The sequence below is a fragment of the Anastrepha ludens genome, chromosome 6, assembly GCF_028408465.1.
Source record: "Anastrepha ludens isolate Willacy chromosome 6, idAnaLude1.1, whole genome shotgun sequence".
Classification (NCBI taxonomy): Eukaryota; Metazoa; Arthropoda; class Insecta; order Diptera; family Tephritidae; genus Anastrepha; species Anastrepha ludens.
In genome coordinates, this window is record NC_071502.1 from 114,868,659 (window position 1) to 114,881,793 (window position 13,135).

General features: G+C 35.2%; 3 protein-coding genes across 3 annotated transcripts; 2 read left to right on the forward strand and 1 right to left on the reverse strand.

Annotated features, from left to right (window-relative positions):
• Positions 1-1,486: 1,486 nt before the first annotated feature.
• Positions 1,487-4,111, reverse strand: LOC128867964 (serine palmitoyltransferase 1). The gene is made up of 7 exons (XM_054109612.1): positions 3,997-4,111; positions 3,631-3,703; positions 3,071-3,567; positions 2,870-2,999; positions 2,604-2,801; positions 2,177-2,542; positions 1,487-2,108 (listed from the first exon to the last, which is right to left on the reverse strand). Exons 2-7 carry the CDS (start codon positions 3,679-3,681, stop codon positions 1,944-1,946), a joined length of 1,407 nt encoding a protein of 468 aa, XP_053965587.1. The 5' UTR covers positions 3,682-3,703; positions 3,997-4,111; the 3' UTR covers positions 1,487-1,943.
• A 641-nt stretch (positions 4,112-4,752) lies between these two features.
• On the forward strand, positions 4,753-9,370 carry LOC128867966 (hydroxysteroid dehydrogenase-like protein 2). Its single transcript, XM_054109615.1, has 3 exons — positions 4,753-4,815; positions 7,939-8,074; positions 8,159-9,370. The coding sequence occupies exons 2-3, from the start codon at positions 8,029-8,031 to the stop codon at positions 9,349-9,351; spliced, it is 1,239 nt and encodes a 412-aa protein (XP_053965590.1). The 5' UTR covers positions 4,753-4,815; positions 7,939-8,028; the 3' UTR covers positions 9,352-9,370.
• Positions 9,371-10,594: 1,224 nt separating this feature from the next.
• LOC128867965 (inactive peptidyl-prolyl cis-trans isomerase shutdown) lies at positions 10,595-12,602 on the forward strand. Its single transcript, XM_054109614.1, has 3 exons — positions 10,595-10,769; positions 10,826-11,724; positions 11,817-12,602. Exons 1-3 carry the CDS (start codon positions 10,693-10,695, stop codon positions 12,221-12,223), a joined length of 1,383 nt encoding a protein of 460 aa, XP_053965589.1. The 5' UTR covers positions 10,595-10,692; the 3' UTR covers positions 12,224-12,602.
• The last annotated feature ends 533 nt before the right edge of the window (positions 12,603-13,135 follow it).

Sequence of the window (13,135 nt, forward strand, 5' to 3'; positions counted from 1 at the left end):
GTCTTATAACTTATGTTATCAATGTCTGGATAGACATTGTTGACTAACTCTTGGATGTTGTCTATCAAAACACAAAGGTTTTCTAGGTTAATCCTTACCTCACTTTGTGTTAATTCTCCATTGCCAACTTTTAGCAGGATCTCTGGAAATAGCCTGTTCTCACGTGAAGATGACGAAATCCTCATATTAGTTTTAAGCTCTAATTTATTGACATACGACTAAAGGTGGGATCTTTTTAGCGAAGCATTTATTTCGTCAGCACGTGTTCCTCGAGTCACAACTGGTAGGATTTGACGGAAATCTCCTGAGAACAGAATTGTACATCCACCCATAGGTGAATTTTTGTTGCTCAAATCGGGCATTGTCCTATCCAATGCTTCCACAGACGTCTTGTTTGACATGATAGCTTCGTCCCAGACTATTAATGAGCAGTCACGCATCAATTTTCCTGTATTGCTCTGTCCAGAAACACTACAGACGCTGTTATCATCATCGGTTGCGATTTTCAGCGGGAGCTTGAATGTAGAGTGTGCGGTTCGGCCTCCTTCCAAAGGAGTAGCGGCAATGCCGGATGACGCAACAGCTAACGCAATTTTTCCGGTAGATCTCAATTACTAACTACTGATGTAATATCTTGAAAAATATTGTTTTTAATTATATGCTGTAAAGAGCCATATACATAGATCTATATGAAAACAACAATGTATTTAAGGTATTTAATTGGATAAGGATTAAGGTTGTACCCATTTGTTGAAATCGCTTCGAAAATAAGCTATTAGTTGTCGTAAAAAGTAAATGACAAAAAATGTTATTGTATGGAATTGATAGCAAACTAAACGGGCTCCGAATCAATAAAAACTATTCAAAAACTGTATTTTAATTATGTGCGATTTACTAATATAGAACCTGAAAATAGCGTTTTATTTCGCTGTAAAATTGTATGTATGTACATATAATTACATGGAATTCAGTAGATACATATGTACATATGTCCGAAATGAAATAATGCGAGCGATTCGTAAATACATACATACATACGTCACCATACGATGTAATTCAACATTAATGAGGTGTGGTGAGATTATCGCTTAACGCCTGTTGCTTCATTCGGTTGACAGCGAACACACACACAAACAGCTTTTTGGAAAAAGAGCTGCTTTTGTTTAAACAATTTTGGTTAAATAACAAATAAATCAATTATTTTTTTTGATGCAGAACGAAAGTAAATATTTCAAAGTTAAACTTCAAGAAAGTTTCATTTTAATTGGTTCATTCGTTTATGGTTTATGGCCGTGAAAACAAAAAAATTATGTTTTTTTGCCACATTTTGACCGATTGCCACGCCCCCTTTATATATTTCTTCACATTATATAGATATAAACCTTCCTCTTCAATCAATCTATCTTTAAAAAAAAACCGCATCAAAATCCGTTGCATAGTTTTAAAGATTTAAGCGTATAAGGGGACATAGGGACAGAAAAAGCGACTTTGCTTTATAATATGTAGTGATATATATTTTAAGTCTACATAACTTACTTATATGCTAATATAAGTATAATACATTCTTGCTATTAGAAATAGGTGGTTGGCCAAATTTGTAGCGTGGAATGTGCATGAACTCATAAACTCTGCATATTTAGAAAATTTATTGTACAGTAGTTAAAAAACTTAAGTTTAAACGTAAAACGATTACAATACTATTTTTTATATTTACGTGTGTGCCTGCACATTCCAGTGCAGAAAAAACTTTATGTATTACAATTTTATGTGACGCCAATTTCCAATCTAAGCCTGTATCTGTGACTTCATTTAAGTGCCAAGTTATTCACTTAAAAACATGTTGCAGTAGAATAGTAATGTTTGACTTATTATATAAGCAGACTATCTCATAAGCCTTGACATCTGCGTACGACGGTCTGTTGTAAAAACCAAAGGTACTAAGCTTACAGCACTTCGTTAGCCACACTTTCAATTACATCGAAAGCTTGTTTGATATCGTTGGCGGTGAGTAAGCGGTTCACAGTAATCCGTATGCTATGACGTATTGGTTGCTTTTCCAAGTTCTCCAAATAGTGCGCCTCAACGATAGCGATATCGCGTGCAATGCACTGTAAATATATAAGTTGATTATGGTTCAATAAAATTAATCAGGTGCAGATAAAATAAGTGTACGAACCTTGTTGGCGATTTCGGTGAGCAACTCACGTTCCTTATCAGCATTCTCACGTTGCTCGGCGATATACAAATGCTTGACTGGTGAAAGTTCGCTTGCGCACAATTTTAATTTTGAGAATTTGTTGAATTCCTCCTGCACTTTACGCGATATTTCCTGTAGCTCGAAAAACATTTGCGGCTCGCGCTCAAAACGATCCAGCGCTGAGATTGCTGCTTGTGTTAGTAGTGGTGGCAGTGAAGCTGAGAAGCAATAACCGAGTCCAGAAAGTCGCTGATGTTCGACAATGAAGTGCGAGCCAACACAGAAGCCACCAATTGTGGCCAAAGAATTTTCCATGCCCGCTATAATGAGGTCAACTTCAACGAGCTGTAGAAGAAGGTTGATAAGTAAAATGCGAAATACAATCTTAGGTGTGCAAATCAATTACATCGACATTAAAGTGTTCGGTGAGACCATGCCCGGTTTTGCCAAGTGTGCCGAAGGAAATACTTTCGTCTAGGAACAAACGCAACTTATACTTGGCACGCAGCGCTACCAATGCGGGAAGCGGGCATATTTCGCCAGTGTTCATGTAAATACCCTCGGAAACTATGAAGCGGCGAGTTTTTGCGGCTTTATTTGGGTTCTAGCGCATATAGAGTAGACAATAATGAAAGTTAATAATTTTACAGATTATTTTTTCCTTAAACAAACCTTTATATCGCGCTGTTGTTGTTCGATCAATAAGCGCTCCAAATCAGCCATATTATTATGCTTGTAGTAGTAAATTGTACTACGCGATGCATCCAAACCTTTTTGTATAGCAAAATTAACCTTTTCGTCGCTTTAAAATGAATTTATCGTATGTTAATAAAAAAATTTGTTTCACTTTTAATTTAATACAATTTTTCTTACGCAAATATCACGTCACCACGCTTTGCATACGCTTGTATGGCACTTGCTATAGTAGAAAATCCATACGAATAGACCACTGCCTCTTCCATTCCCATAAACTTTGCCAAACGATCTTCCAAATCCAAATGCACGTCCATAGTTCCATAAAAACCACGTGGACCACATGAACCTACTCCGTACTTCTTCAAAGTGGCACAAGCATCCTCTAATATTTTTTCATCTTCTAGTAATCCCAAATAGTTATGGGTTGCCAAATTAAGACAATCATGTCCATCAACCACAACACGTTTGCCAACTTTCGATTGTACCAAGCGGGTTTTCAGTAGCGGATTATCCGGATCGGTTTCAGCTATGAGTGGTTCGGGTTCGTATTTGGAAATAATTTCTTCTTCCTCTTCTTTGCTATAACGCTTGCCGCGCCCATTACGCTTGAAAAGTAGCAACCATATGACCGAAAGAAGTAGAAAGCCTTCCAACACAATCACATAGAGCGGCGTCTGAAACAGTGAAGCATGGCAATTGTTTTAATTAATGTGTATACAATATGTATATGTACTTACATTTTGAAAAATGCGTTCGATCTCGTTGAATAAATAAGGTATAGCCACCATATTGCCTCCGGTACTCAATAGTCTTAAAAAACAATCAATTAAAATTAATATAAGCAATTCGTACGCTCAATTTGCGTTATAATAAAACCCCCGAATGCGTCATACAATGGGTGCCAGGAAGAACTTATCAAATTCTAAATTTTAAACATATTTCTGTGATAAGATAAATTGATTAGTTTTTTAAAGAATTGGATAAGAGAGTTGCTCCGTTTTTGGAAGGCTCATTTACAACACACTGAAACACTAGCTATTCGGGTTTTCACAATGTGTGAATTGTGCCAAATTTTTAAATAATTATATTAAATCTTTATATACCTTTTTTCTTTTAAAAGTACAATTTAATATTAATCAATTGTGCTGCAGAAAATAATTAATCTGAAACCTGCAGCGTGCAAGATAATCGCAAATTACAATATTGCCGTTTTGTGAAAACGAAATGTCAAATCCTATTTATCAACAAAAATGAGTTGCCAACACCTAGTAAGTGCTGCCATATTGATCCTTTGTTACTACGACAAGAAAGATTATTTGCACGTTCTATATTTGATCAGCAAAAAACGAAAATAAACTGCATTGAGGTATTTTTATAATTAGTGCTCCCATTCGTCGCACTTCATATTTATTTGTTTGCTTAATCTAAAAATAAAAAATCTTAAAATTACAATATTACCAAGCCATTCACTAAATATTTACTCAACATCTCGATACTCAATTGTTAATTTTATAAGAACTGTTACATTTTCTTGAATGCTATGACAATAATTTAAGTGTAGGCATTGCCATGTTATGTTATGGTCATTTTGAAAATGTCGTCAAGTAAGTTAATGGTTGTGCCCGCGTTCTTAATAGTTTGAGAGCATTGATTTATGCCATGAAGAGGACAGAAGGGGCCGAGATTCTGTGTGACTCCTTTCCTGCAAGGAATAGAAGTACAAAGACTTGAAAACTAAACTTGTTCAAAATGCTGCCAATGTGAGCGTAAAAAAAAAACCAAATGGCTGCGAAACATGCAAAATGACAGCTCACTGCTTCACAGATGTTGGCAATATATGACTTAAGAATATTTCATGTCATGACTCGCCAAATTCATACAATTTTCTGTCTCGATTGGGAACTGCATTGAAATTAGACGTTGTAAGTAGGGTTTCTCTCCCGGGATTTCCCGTTCCCGATATCCCGGGTAATCCGCAAAAATATCTATTCCCGATTTCCCGAAAAAAAAACGTAAATTCCCGGGATTATTTAACATTTATTATCATTTAAAATGAAAAATTCAAATTACTTTTTTTATTTAAAAATATTCAAAAACAAAGTAAGCTAAGCAAGCATTGACTTTCTTGTTTTCGTGATTATACAGCTGTGCAACACAAATATTTGAAAAGTCAGCGTTTGGGTGTCTTTACTTTTTATATTTTAAAAAGTTATATATTAAAAGAGGTTAAAAGATTTCTTTGTGAATTAAAGTAAGTTTAATTGAATTTTAATAACAATTAGTTATTATTCCACTGATATTTTAAATATTAAAATTAAAGGGTTATTAAAAAATACGAATGTCGTCAGAAAGAAATTGGAGATTTTATTTTACCATTGATTCTACTAATAAGGACAAAGCAAAATGCAATAAATGTAATCAAGTGATTATGAGAAAGGGAGGTTCCACAAGTGGAATAAATCGTCGTATGCAAATCCAACATGGAATAGATTTGGTTACCAAGAACAATAAATTCGACGCTCCAAGTACTTCATCGCCGGACAAATCTGATAAATCAATTTCAGGAAATCAAAATTCCATTTTAAAATATGTAAAGAAACAATCATTGGAAGAAATTCTTGCAAAACTAGCAGCTGTAGATGGAATTTCCATCAATGTTATTTCGAAAAGTACGTTCATTCGTGAATCTGTTTGTGCGAAAGGATATTTTCTTCCTAAAAATCCTTCACACATAATGAATCTTATATTCAACTATTATGCCGAAGTTAAATCAAAACTTAAATATAGATTTTCAACTATTCTAAATGCAAATCAAAAATTTTGCTTAACTGTAGATGAGTGGACAAGCAGCCGTAATCGTAGATACATGAATATCAATGTTATGTCCAATGGTGGGATATTTGAAAATTTGGGATTAATAAGAATTGAAGGAAGTTGTGGAGCTGAAAAAACATTAGATTTAGTTAATGAGCGGTTAAAGGAATTTAACTTGAATTTATCTACAGATATTATTGCAATCATAACTGATGGAGCAGCCGTTATGGTGAAATTTGGAAAGTTAGCTCCTGCCTTCCATTTACAATGCTACACACATGGGATTCATTTGGCTGTTCTGGATACCCTTTTTGGTTCTACTAAGACAGAATTATTATTGCAAAAAAATCAGCAGCACCAAGTAGACCAATTATTAGATTCAGATGATGATAGCGACATTGATAATTATGATTGTCTTGACAAAGACGAAAATACAACATTTGAAGGGATGTCATATGAACATGATACAAATATAAGTGACCTTAAATTCAAAGATCTAAAACCTCATATCCAGGATGCAATAAAACAAATCCGCAAGATAGCATCATTTTTCAGAAAATCGCCAGTACGTAACACAATTCTTCAGCAAAATGTCAAATTAGAATATGGTAAAGAATTAAACCTATCATTAGACTGTACGACAAGGTGGAATAGCTTATTAGATATGTTGGAAAGATTTGAGCAAATAAGAATTCCGATTAAAAAAAGTCTATGCGAAGTTAATGCTACACATCTACTTGAAAAGGAAGATCAGCTGTTCCAAATTGTAAGCACATTAATTACTTGTTTACGTCCAGTAAAATTAGCGTCCGATGCATTATGTCGACGTGATATGGATTTAATAAAGAGTGAGGGAATACTATCGTTCCTAATAGAAACGTTAAATGCGTTAGATAATTCAATATCTCGAGAATTATTACAAAATTTTAAATTCCGTATGACAACTCGAAGATCCAACATTTTAATTTCATTGGTAAAGTACCTAAATAATTCAAGTTTATTGTACTCCAATCAAGATGATATGTTTTTTGAAATGTCGTCGAAGTCTGAAATGGTTAAATTATCTAAAGAATTGTTACACCGCCTATTTCCAGTTAATATCCTTGAAGACACCACTGTACTTGAAAATGAAGAAAGCGTATTGATTTCCGAAACGGAAATGCCCGCGAATGTTTTGAAACGAAAGCTTGAAAGTGCTATAAATAGTATGAGCGCCAAAAAACAAAGTACTGGAGATACAGAATATAAGACTATATTAAAAGAATTTAATTTATTTGAAGCTAGTGGAAAGTTAACCAAAAATTTGAAAATGCTCTTAGATGCTCTTCTTTGCATTAAACCAACTTCAGTGGAAAGTGAAAGAGTATTTTCGACTGCTGGCCTTTTTGTCACCAAAATTAGGACAAGACTCAACGACAATTCAGTTAATGCGCTAGTTTGTCTCAGAACTCATTTTAAAAACTCTTCTAATAAATAACTTTTTTTTTTGTTTTATGAATTTGAATAAATATGAATTTTTTTGTTTTGTGAATATGAATAAAATATGTGAAAATGAATTTTTTAATTGTTTTTAAATTAATAAATTTATTTTAATTAATATAGTAAATATAAAAACTCGATTTTCCCGGGAATCCCGGGAATATTTTCGAAATATTCTCGTTTCCCGGGAATCATTATGTGACGGGAAATGAGAAACCCTAGTTGTAAGTATAAAAAATGTAGTGTAGTAATTTTATGACGTACAAAACATAGGAATAACTATTACAAATATTTGTAATATCGAACATTAGAAAATGTAGTGAAATTGAGAACTTTACACAAATTTAATTCATTGAATGCGTTTTTTTTGGTTGTTAATAAGTTAACCAATTTTGCCCATCTGTGCAGACAATCATTGTTTATATTTTCTTGCAATGTAGTCGCTGAATCGTTATAATCGCTGACGCCTAGTCTGACAGACTTATCAGTATTCGTCTTTGCTATCAACTCCTAATTGTGTTTCTTTGTTTTTGTTTGAATGTTCGGTTTGGACCACCACAAAGAACGCTAATGAACGTTCTCTTACCACCAGTAGTACTATTAATAAGATTGTTTACGTTTCTTTATTTCAATAATATCATCACGCCATCCGCTCAACAATATGCTGCCTCTATCTCTGCTTCTGACGTCGCTGCTTTCGTGCGGTCTAAATATGTACTTTGGACTTTTCTTTTGTTGACTTCTCTCTTTAGCCAATTAGCTTTTTGCATTTAAGAAGCGATTGTATTACGGGTTGGTCGAAATAAATTAATTCTGGTTGAAAAAAAATTTCAAAGTACAAAATGATTAATACGGGAAAATTAGCAGGACGCACCCTTTTTATTACCGGTAAATAGTTGTATTAAATGATTGAAATGAAATCGACTTGAAACAAAAGTGTGCCAACTTTCTTTTTTTCGTTTCTCTTCTTAGGTGCGTCGAGAGGCATTGGTAAGGCCATTGCTCTAAAAGCAGCTCGTGATGGTGCAAATATTGTTGTCGCAGCTAAAACCAGCACTCCACATCCTAAATTACCTGGAACAATTTATACTGCGGCTGAAGAGATTATAAAGGCCGGTGGTCAGGCGCATCCCTGTGTAGTAGATGTGCGTGATGAACAACAAGTGCGTTCAGCTATTCAGGAGGCTGTTGCGAAATTCGGTGGTATTGACATATTGGTAAATAATGCGTCTGCAATATCATTAAGCGGCACATTGGATACCGACATGAAACGTTACGATCTCATGCAACAAATCAATACGCGTGGCACATTCCTCGTATCGAAGGAGTGTTTGCCATATATATTGAAAAGTAATCATGCACATATTTTGAACCTTTCCCCACCGCTAAATTTGAATCCTGTTTGGTTTGCTCCACATGTTGCCTATACAATGGCTAAGTATGGTATGTCAATGTGTGTGCTAGGTATGGCTGAGGAATTCCGTTCTGCCAAAGTCGCTGTGAATGCTTTGTGGCCGCGTACTGCCATTCACACTGCTGCTATTGAAATGCTGACCGGACCAGATAGCTCGAATATTTCACGTAAAGTAGATATAATGGCTGATGCTGCGTATGCAGTTTTAATTCGCGAGCCGACTCAGTGTACGGGTCGGTTCCTAATCGACGATGAAGTATTAACGGAAGCTGGTGTGACTGATTTGAAGCAGTATGCTTGTAACCCAGAAAATGTAGACAAACTAATGCCCGATTTCTTTTTGGATATCTCGGAGAGTGAAATTAAAGCCATCAAAGAAGATATTAAGCAACAAAAACCAACAGGTGCGTCCTCCAGCCAAATACCGGCATTATTTGGAAAAATCGAAACATTACTGTCGCCGGAACTAATACAAAAAACACAGGCTATTTACCAATTCAACATTGAAGGTGATGAGAAAGGGACTTGGCATTTAGATTTGAAAAATGTACCAGGTTCATGTGGCATTGGTGAACCTAAGGTTGCACCCGACGCAACTCTGACAATGAAGGCTAACAATTTCCATGATATGTTTTCAGGGAAATTGAAAGCTGCAACTGCATTTATGACTGGTAAACTAAAAATCTCTGGTGATTTAAATAAGGCAATGAAGCTTGAAAAGCTTATGCGTTCATTGAAGTCCAAATTATAGATGATAAAACTAAATTTAAGCTGTGTTGTTTTCTTTAAATAGGAATAAGTTGCATTTTTATATATGAAATATAGACTAAATTTTAGAAATACTGTTGGGGTCTCAGTAATGTAAATCTCTTGTAAATAATTGAATCATAGGAATAGAAGAATGATAGATATTCCACAGTGTACCGGATGCCGAAGGTAATGCCTTCCGAGAACCGATACTTTATTTTTCACAATTATCACTACATCATGATGTTACTACCCAATGCGAATCTAAAAAATGTAATAGATATAGAGCGTCAATAACATTTACATGCATTTTGTATTTGCAATTTGAATTTTTGAAAGAAAAAAATTGTTCATGAGAATGCACACAAACAAACACCCTCGCAAAATCACCTGCTCTAGTCCCACAATACAAACCAAAAGAATGATAGAATTTTCTTTAATTTGTGCTTTCACAATTTAACACACGCCACTTCGTTTTATTACTTTGTTTATTTTCAACAAAAATGACAATATTACCAAGCTACTCATTGGATTTTCCCAAACATGTAATTTCTCCTCCTTTTGTTCGTTTATTTTGTATGGGAAAGTGATTTGACGTCGGATTTGTCAAAACCGCGAAAGATAAAGTAACTGGGGCCGTCTTACCTACGGTACTCAATCCAGCCTGGTTGCATTGTTTGCTTTTTTGCAAGGCGTATCTATTAAAGGTGTTGTTGGTTTGTTTGTTGTTGGCTTATTTGTTTTTTCTTCCGCTGTGTCCAAGGTGGATTTAATAAGGTGACAGCATTCACCCAGCTGAATTATTCGCCGTAGGGATGGCTTACGTCAAAATGATATGCTTTGTTTGTATGTATTGGTATGTCTATATTCGTATGTTTACATTTGCTTGCTGATTTTGACATGATGCTTGCACCAAACGCAACAACAAATACATGTAGGGTTTTACTTATATGTGTTTGCTGTCACCTGTAATAAATTCGCCTTGGCTGTGTCCATGTAGCTGTCAGCACAGAATAAAACAAGGTGAATTCATTTTTTGTCTTCTAATTCACCAATATCTTGCCGTGACAAGCAAACGTACAAAACATTGTTGTTGGTGTAGTGCCGCCACCTTCAATAAATGCGCCCTGGTTTTTTACATAAATGTTGCGTTTACTATTGTGAACTCTATGAATTCGCTCCGAAATGCACTTCGCTTAATTTTCTTCAGCGAGGAAAATGGTAAATAAATTTTGAAAGATTTGCAACTCTACTCAATTTCCTCTTCTTCTTCCTCGCTTTGGCTTTTGGTTCAAGTTTTGTTTGCCGCTAAATTATTGGAAAATTTAAGGAAATTTAACAAATAATGGATGAGATGAATAAATTGGAAGACGACTCCATTCCTAGCAGTTGCAACTTTCTAAAAGATCCGTTATCAATTGGGTAATTTCCTATAGCATAGCAGAATATCGCAGATAACTATTTCTTTTGTGTCGCAGGGACCTCATAGGACCTGGCACAACTTTTGAGATAAACACAAATTTCGACGAAGGTTTCAGCAATGATATATTTGAAGAATTAAATTTGGGTTCCGACGAAGAGGACGATGCGAAGACGGCCTTAGATCGCTCTGCTTTGGTCTCGCCATGGACGAAATCATTTGACGAGCTGCGGCAACAAATGGGAAAGGTTAATGAGCACATTTATAAAAAAGTCACACAGCCAGGATTTGCTGAGTATGGCGAAGTGCCGTTAAATGCACGTGTTTGCATACGGTACAACGCCTACTGGGAGAGAGAAGGTGCACCGTTCGATTCGTCCTTTTTACGCGGCTCTTCATATAATTTTTACACGGGAAGACATGAAGTGATTGAGGGTTTAGAGGAAGCAGTGCGTACGATGCATCGCGGTGAACAGGCACAATTCGTAATTTCATATCACTTACTATTCCGCGAGATTGGCTGTCCGCCACGCGTAAAACCTCGCGCTGACGCACTTTTTATCATCGAGTTGGTTTCATTCAATCCCGTTGGAGATTTGGACGCCGATCAGAATTTGTCTGCAGAAGAACGTGGCAGGTATGCGGCAGTAATTGATAAAATACGCGATGTACATCTCAAAGGGTTAGATTTCTTTGGGCAAGGATTGCATAAGAATGCATGCCGCGCTTTCGAAAAGGCAGTAAATATGCTGAACAGTTGTCACTTGGCCAACGATCAAGAGCAACGCGAGCAAACAGCATTTCTGCTTAAACTATATACTAATTTGGCTGTTTGCTACAATAAAGTAAATTTGCCGGCAAAGGCGTGCATTATGTGCAAGGAAATACGCCAATTGACTGAAAATAAACCTTCGTGCAAGGCACTGTTTCAAGAGGGTCGTGCATTGCTTTTGCTGGGTGAGTGCGATTAAACATATTTAGGCATATGTCTATTGCGTTATATAAAAACAAAATTTATTAATTGTTGCTAAATTTCCATATTTAAACAGGCGAGTATGAACGTGCACGACACATACTTATACGTGCACAGCGCATGGAACCACAAAATGAGGATATTAGTAAAGAAATGAAGCTGTTGGAGGAACGGTATGCGCGTTACAAAGAAAACGAGCGCGGCATTTGGACGAAAGCGATGGGGATAATTAAGCTAAATGAGGGTGGTAAAGAAGCTGACGGCGTAAACGATGAATCTCGCAGCATTTTCGAACAAGAAATGGCGGAGTTGATGAAAAGTTTTAAGAATAATATGGATTTGAATAACTTCAATTTGCCAACCGGCTTAACTAAAGCCGAAATAAAAACTGTCGATGAGCTGGCACGTAGCATGGAGCTGAAATTAACACTCTCACCACTTGATAATACCACCTATACACTTTCTAAAGTGAATAAGAATTAGTACGGTCATTCAAAAACAGCCATTTCCGTCAGTAAAATAGGAGCAAATATATTTATATTCCAACTAATATGTGCGCTCAAGGCAAAAAGTACACTAAGAAGTAGTACGCAAACAAATTTTTTTCCTATACAAAACTAGCACGTAATTTCACCAAAATCTCTATTGCCACAACGATATATGAAAACGAAAACTATTTATCTTATGAGATGTATAGTTTAAATGAATTTATTGAATTTGACTAAGCAAACGCTTGCCGTAATTTTTTAAATCGAAAATAGTCGATGCATATACATATGTATATTATATATATTTTACCGCGCGTAATGACACAAAGTGTTGGCCTGTTGAAAGATGCTTAATAAATGTTACAGAAAATGAAGTTTTTTTGTATTTAATTTAGTTCACTCAACGACAATGAAACGCATGTTTTTTTTTTATTTTTAGTTAAAACGCATAAATGTATTTCATTATTTATGTATAATTCATAAATAATACTAATACTGTACTTAGTGTATTATTCCTCATGGTTCACCTTTTTTAGTTTATTAATATTGCAACACAATTTCACATATCTGAATTGGTATAACTTAAAACATTTATGTATGTATGTATGCAGCAAGTATTTGTGTACACACAAGCCTTTTTGGGTAATTTATTCTTTATGTATATATGTATGTATGTAGCTAAACGCCACATGAGGTTATCATTTCTTGAAGTTTATCTGGTTAATGCTTGTCTTAATTTATGTTAAACTAGGCTTTTGTGGTATCTAATGTTATCTTGTATTATATATTTTGTTTCTGCTTTCAGATTGACGCTATGCTTATTCCTTTTTTTATTAGTTGGTTGCTTACAATTCTTGTATTTAATTATTGTTTTGTTTTTCTATACGCTGTAATTTCTTCACTTAAA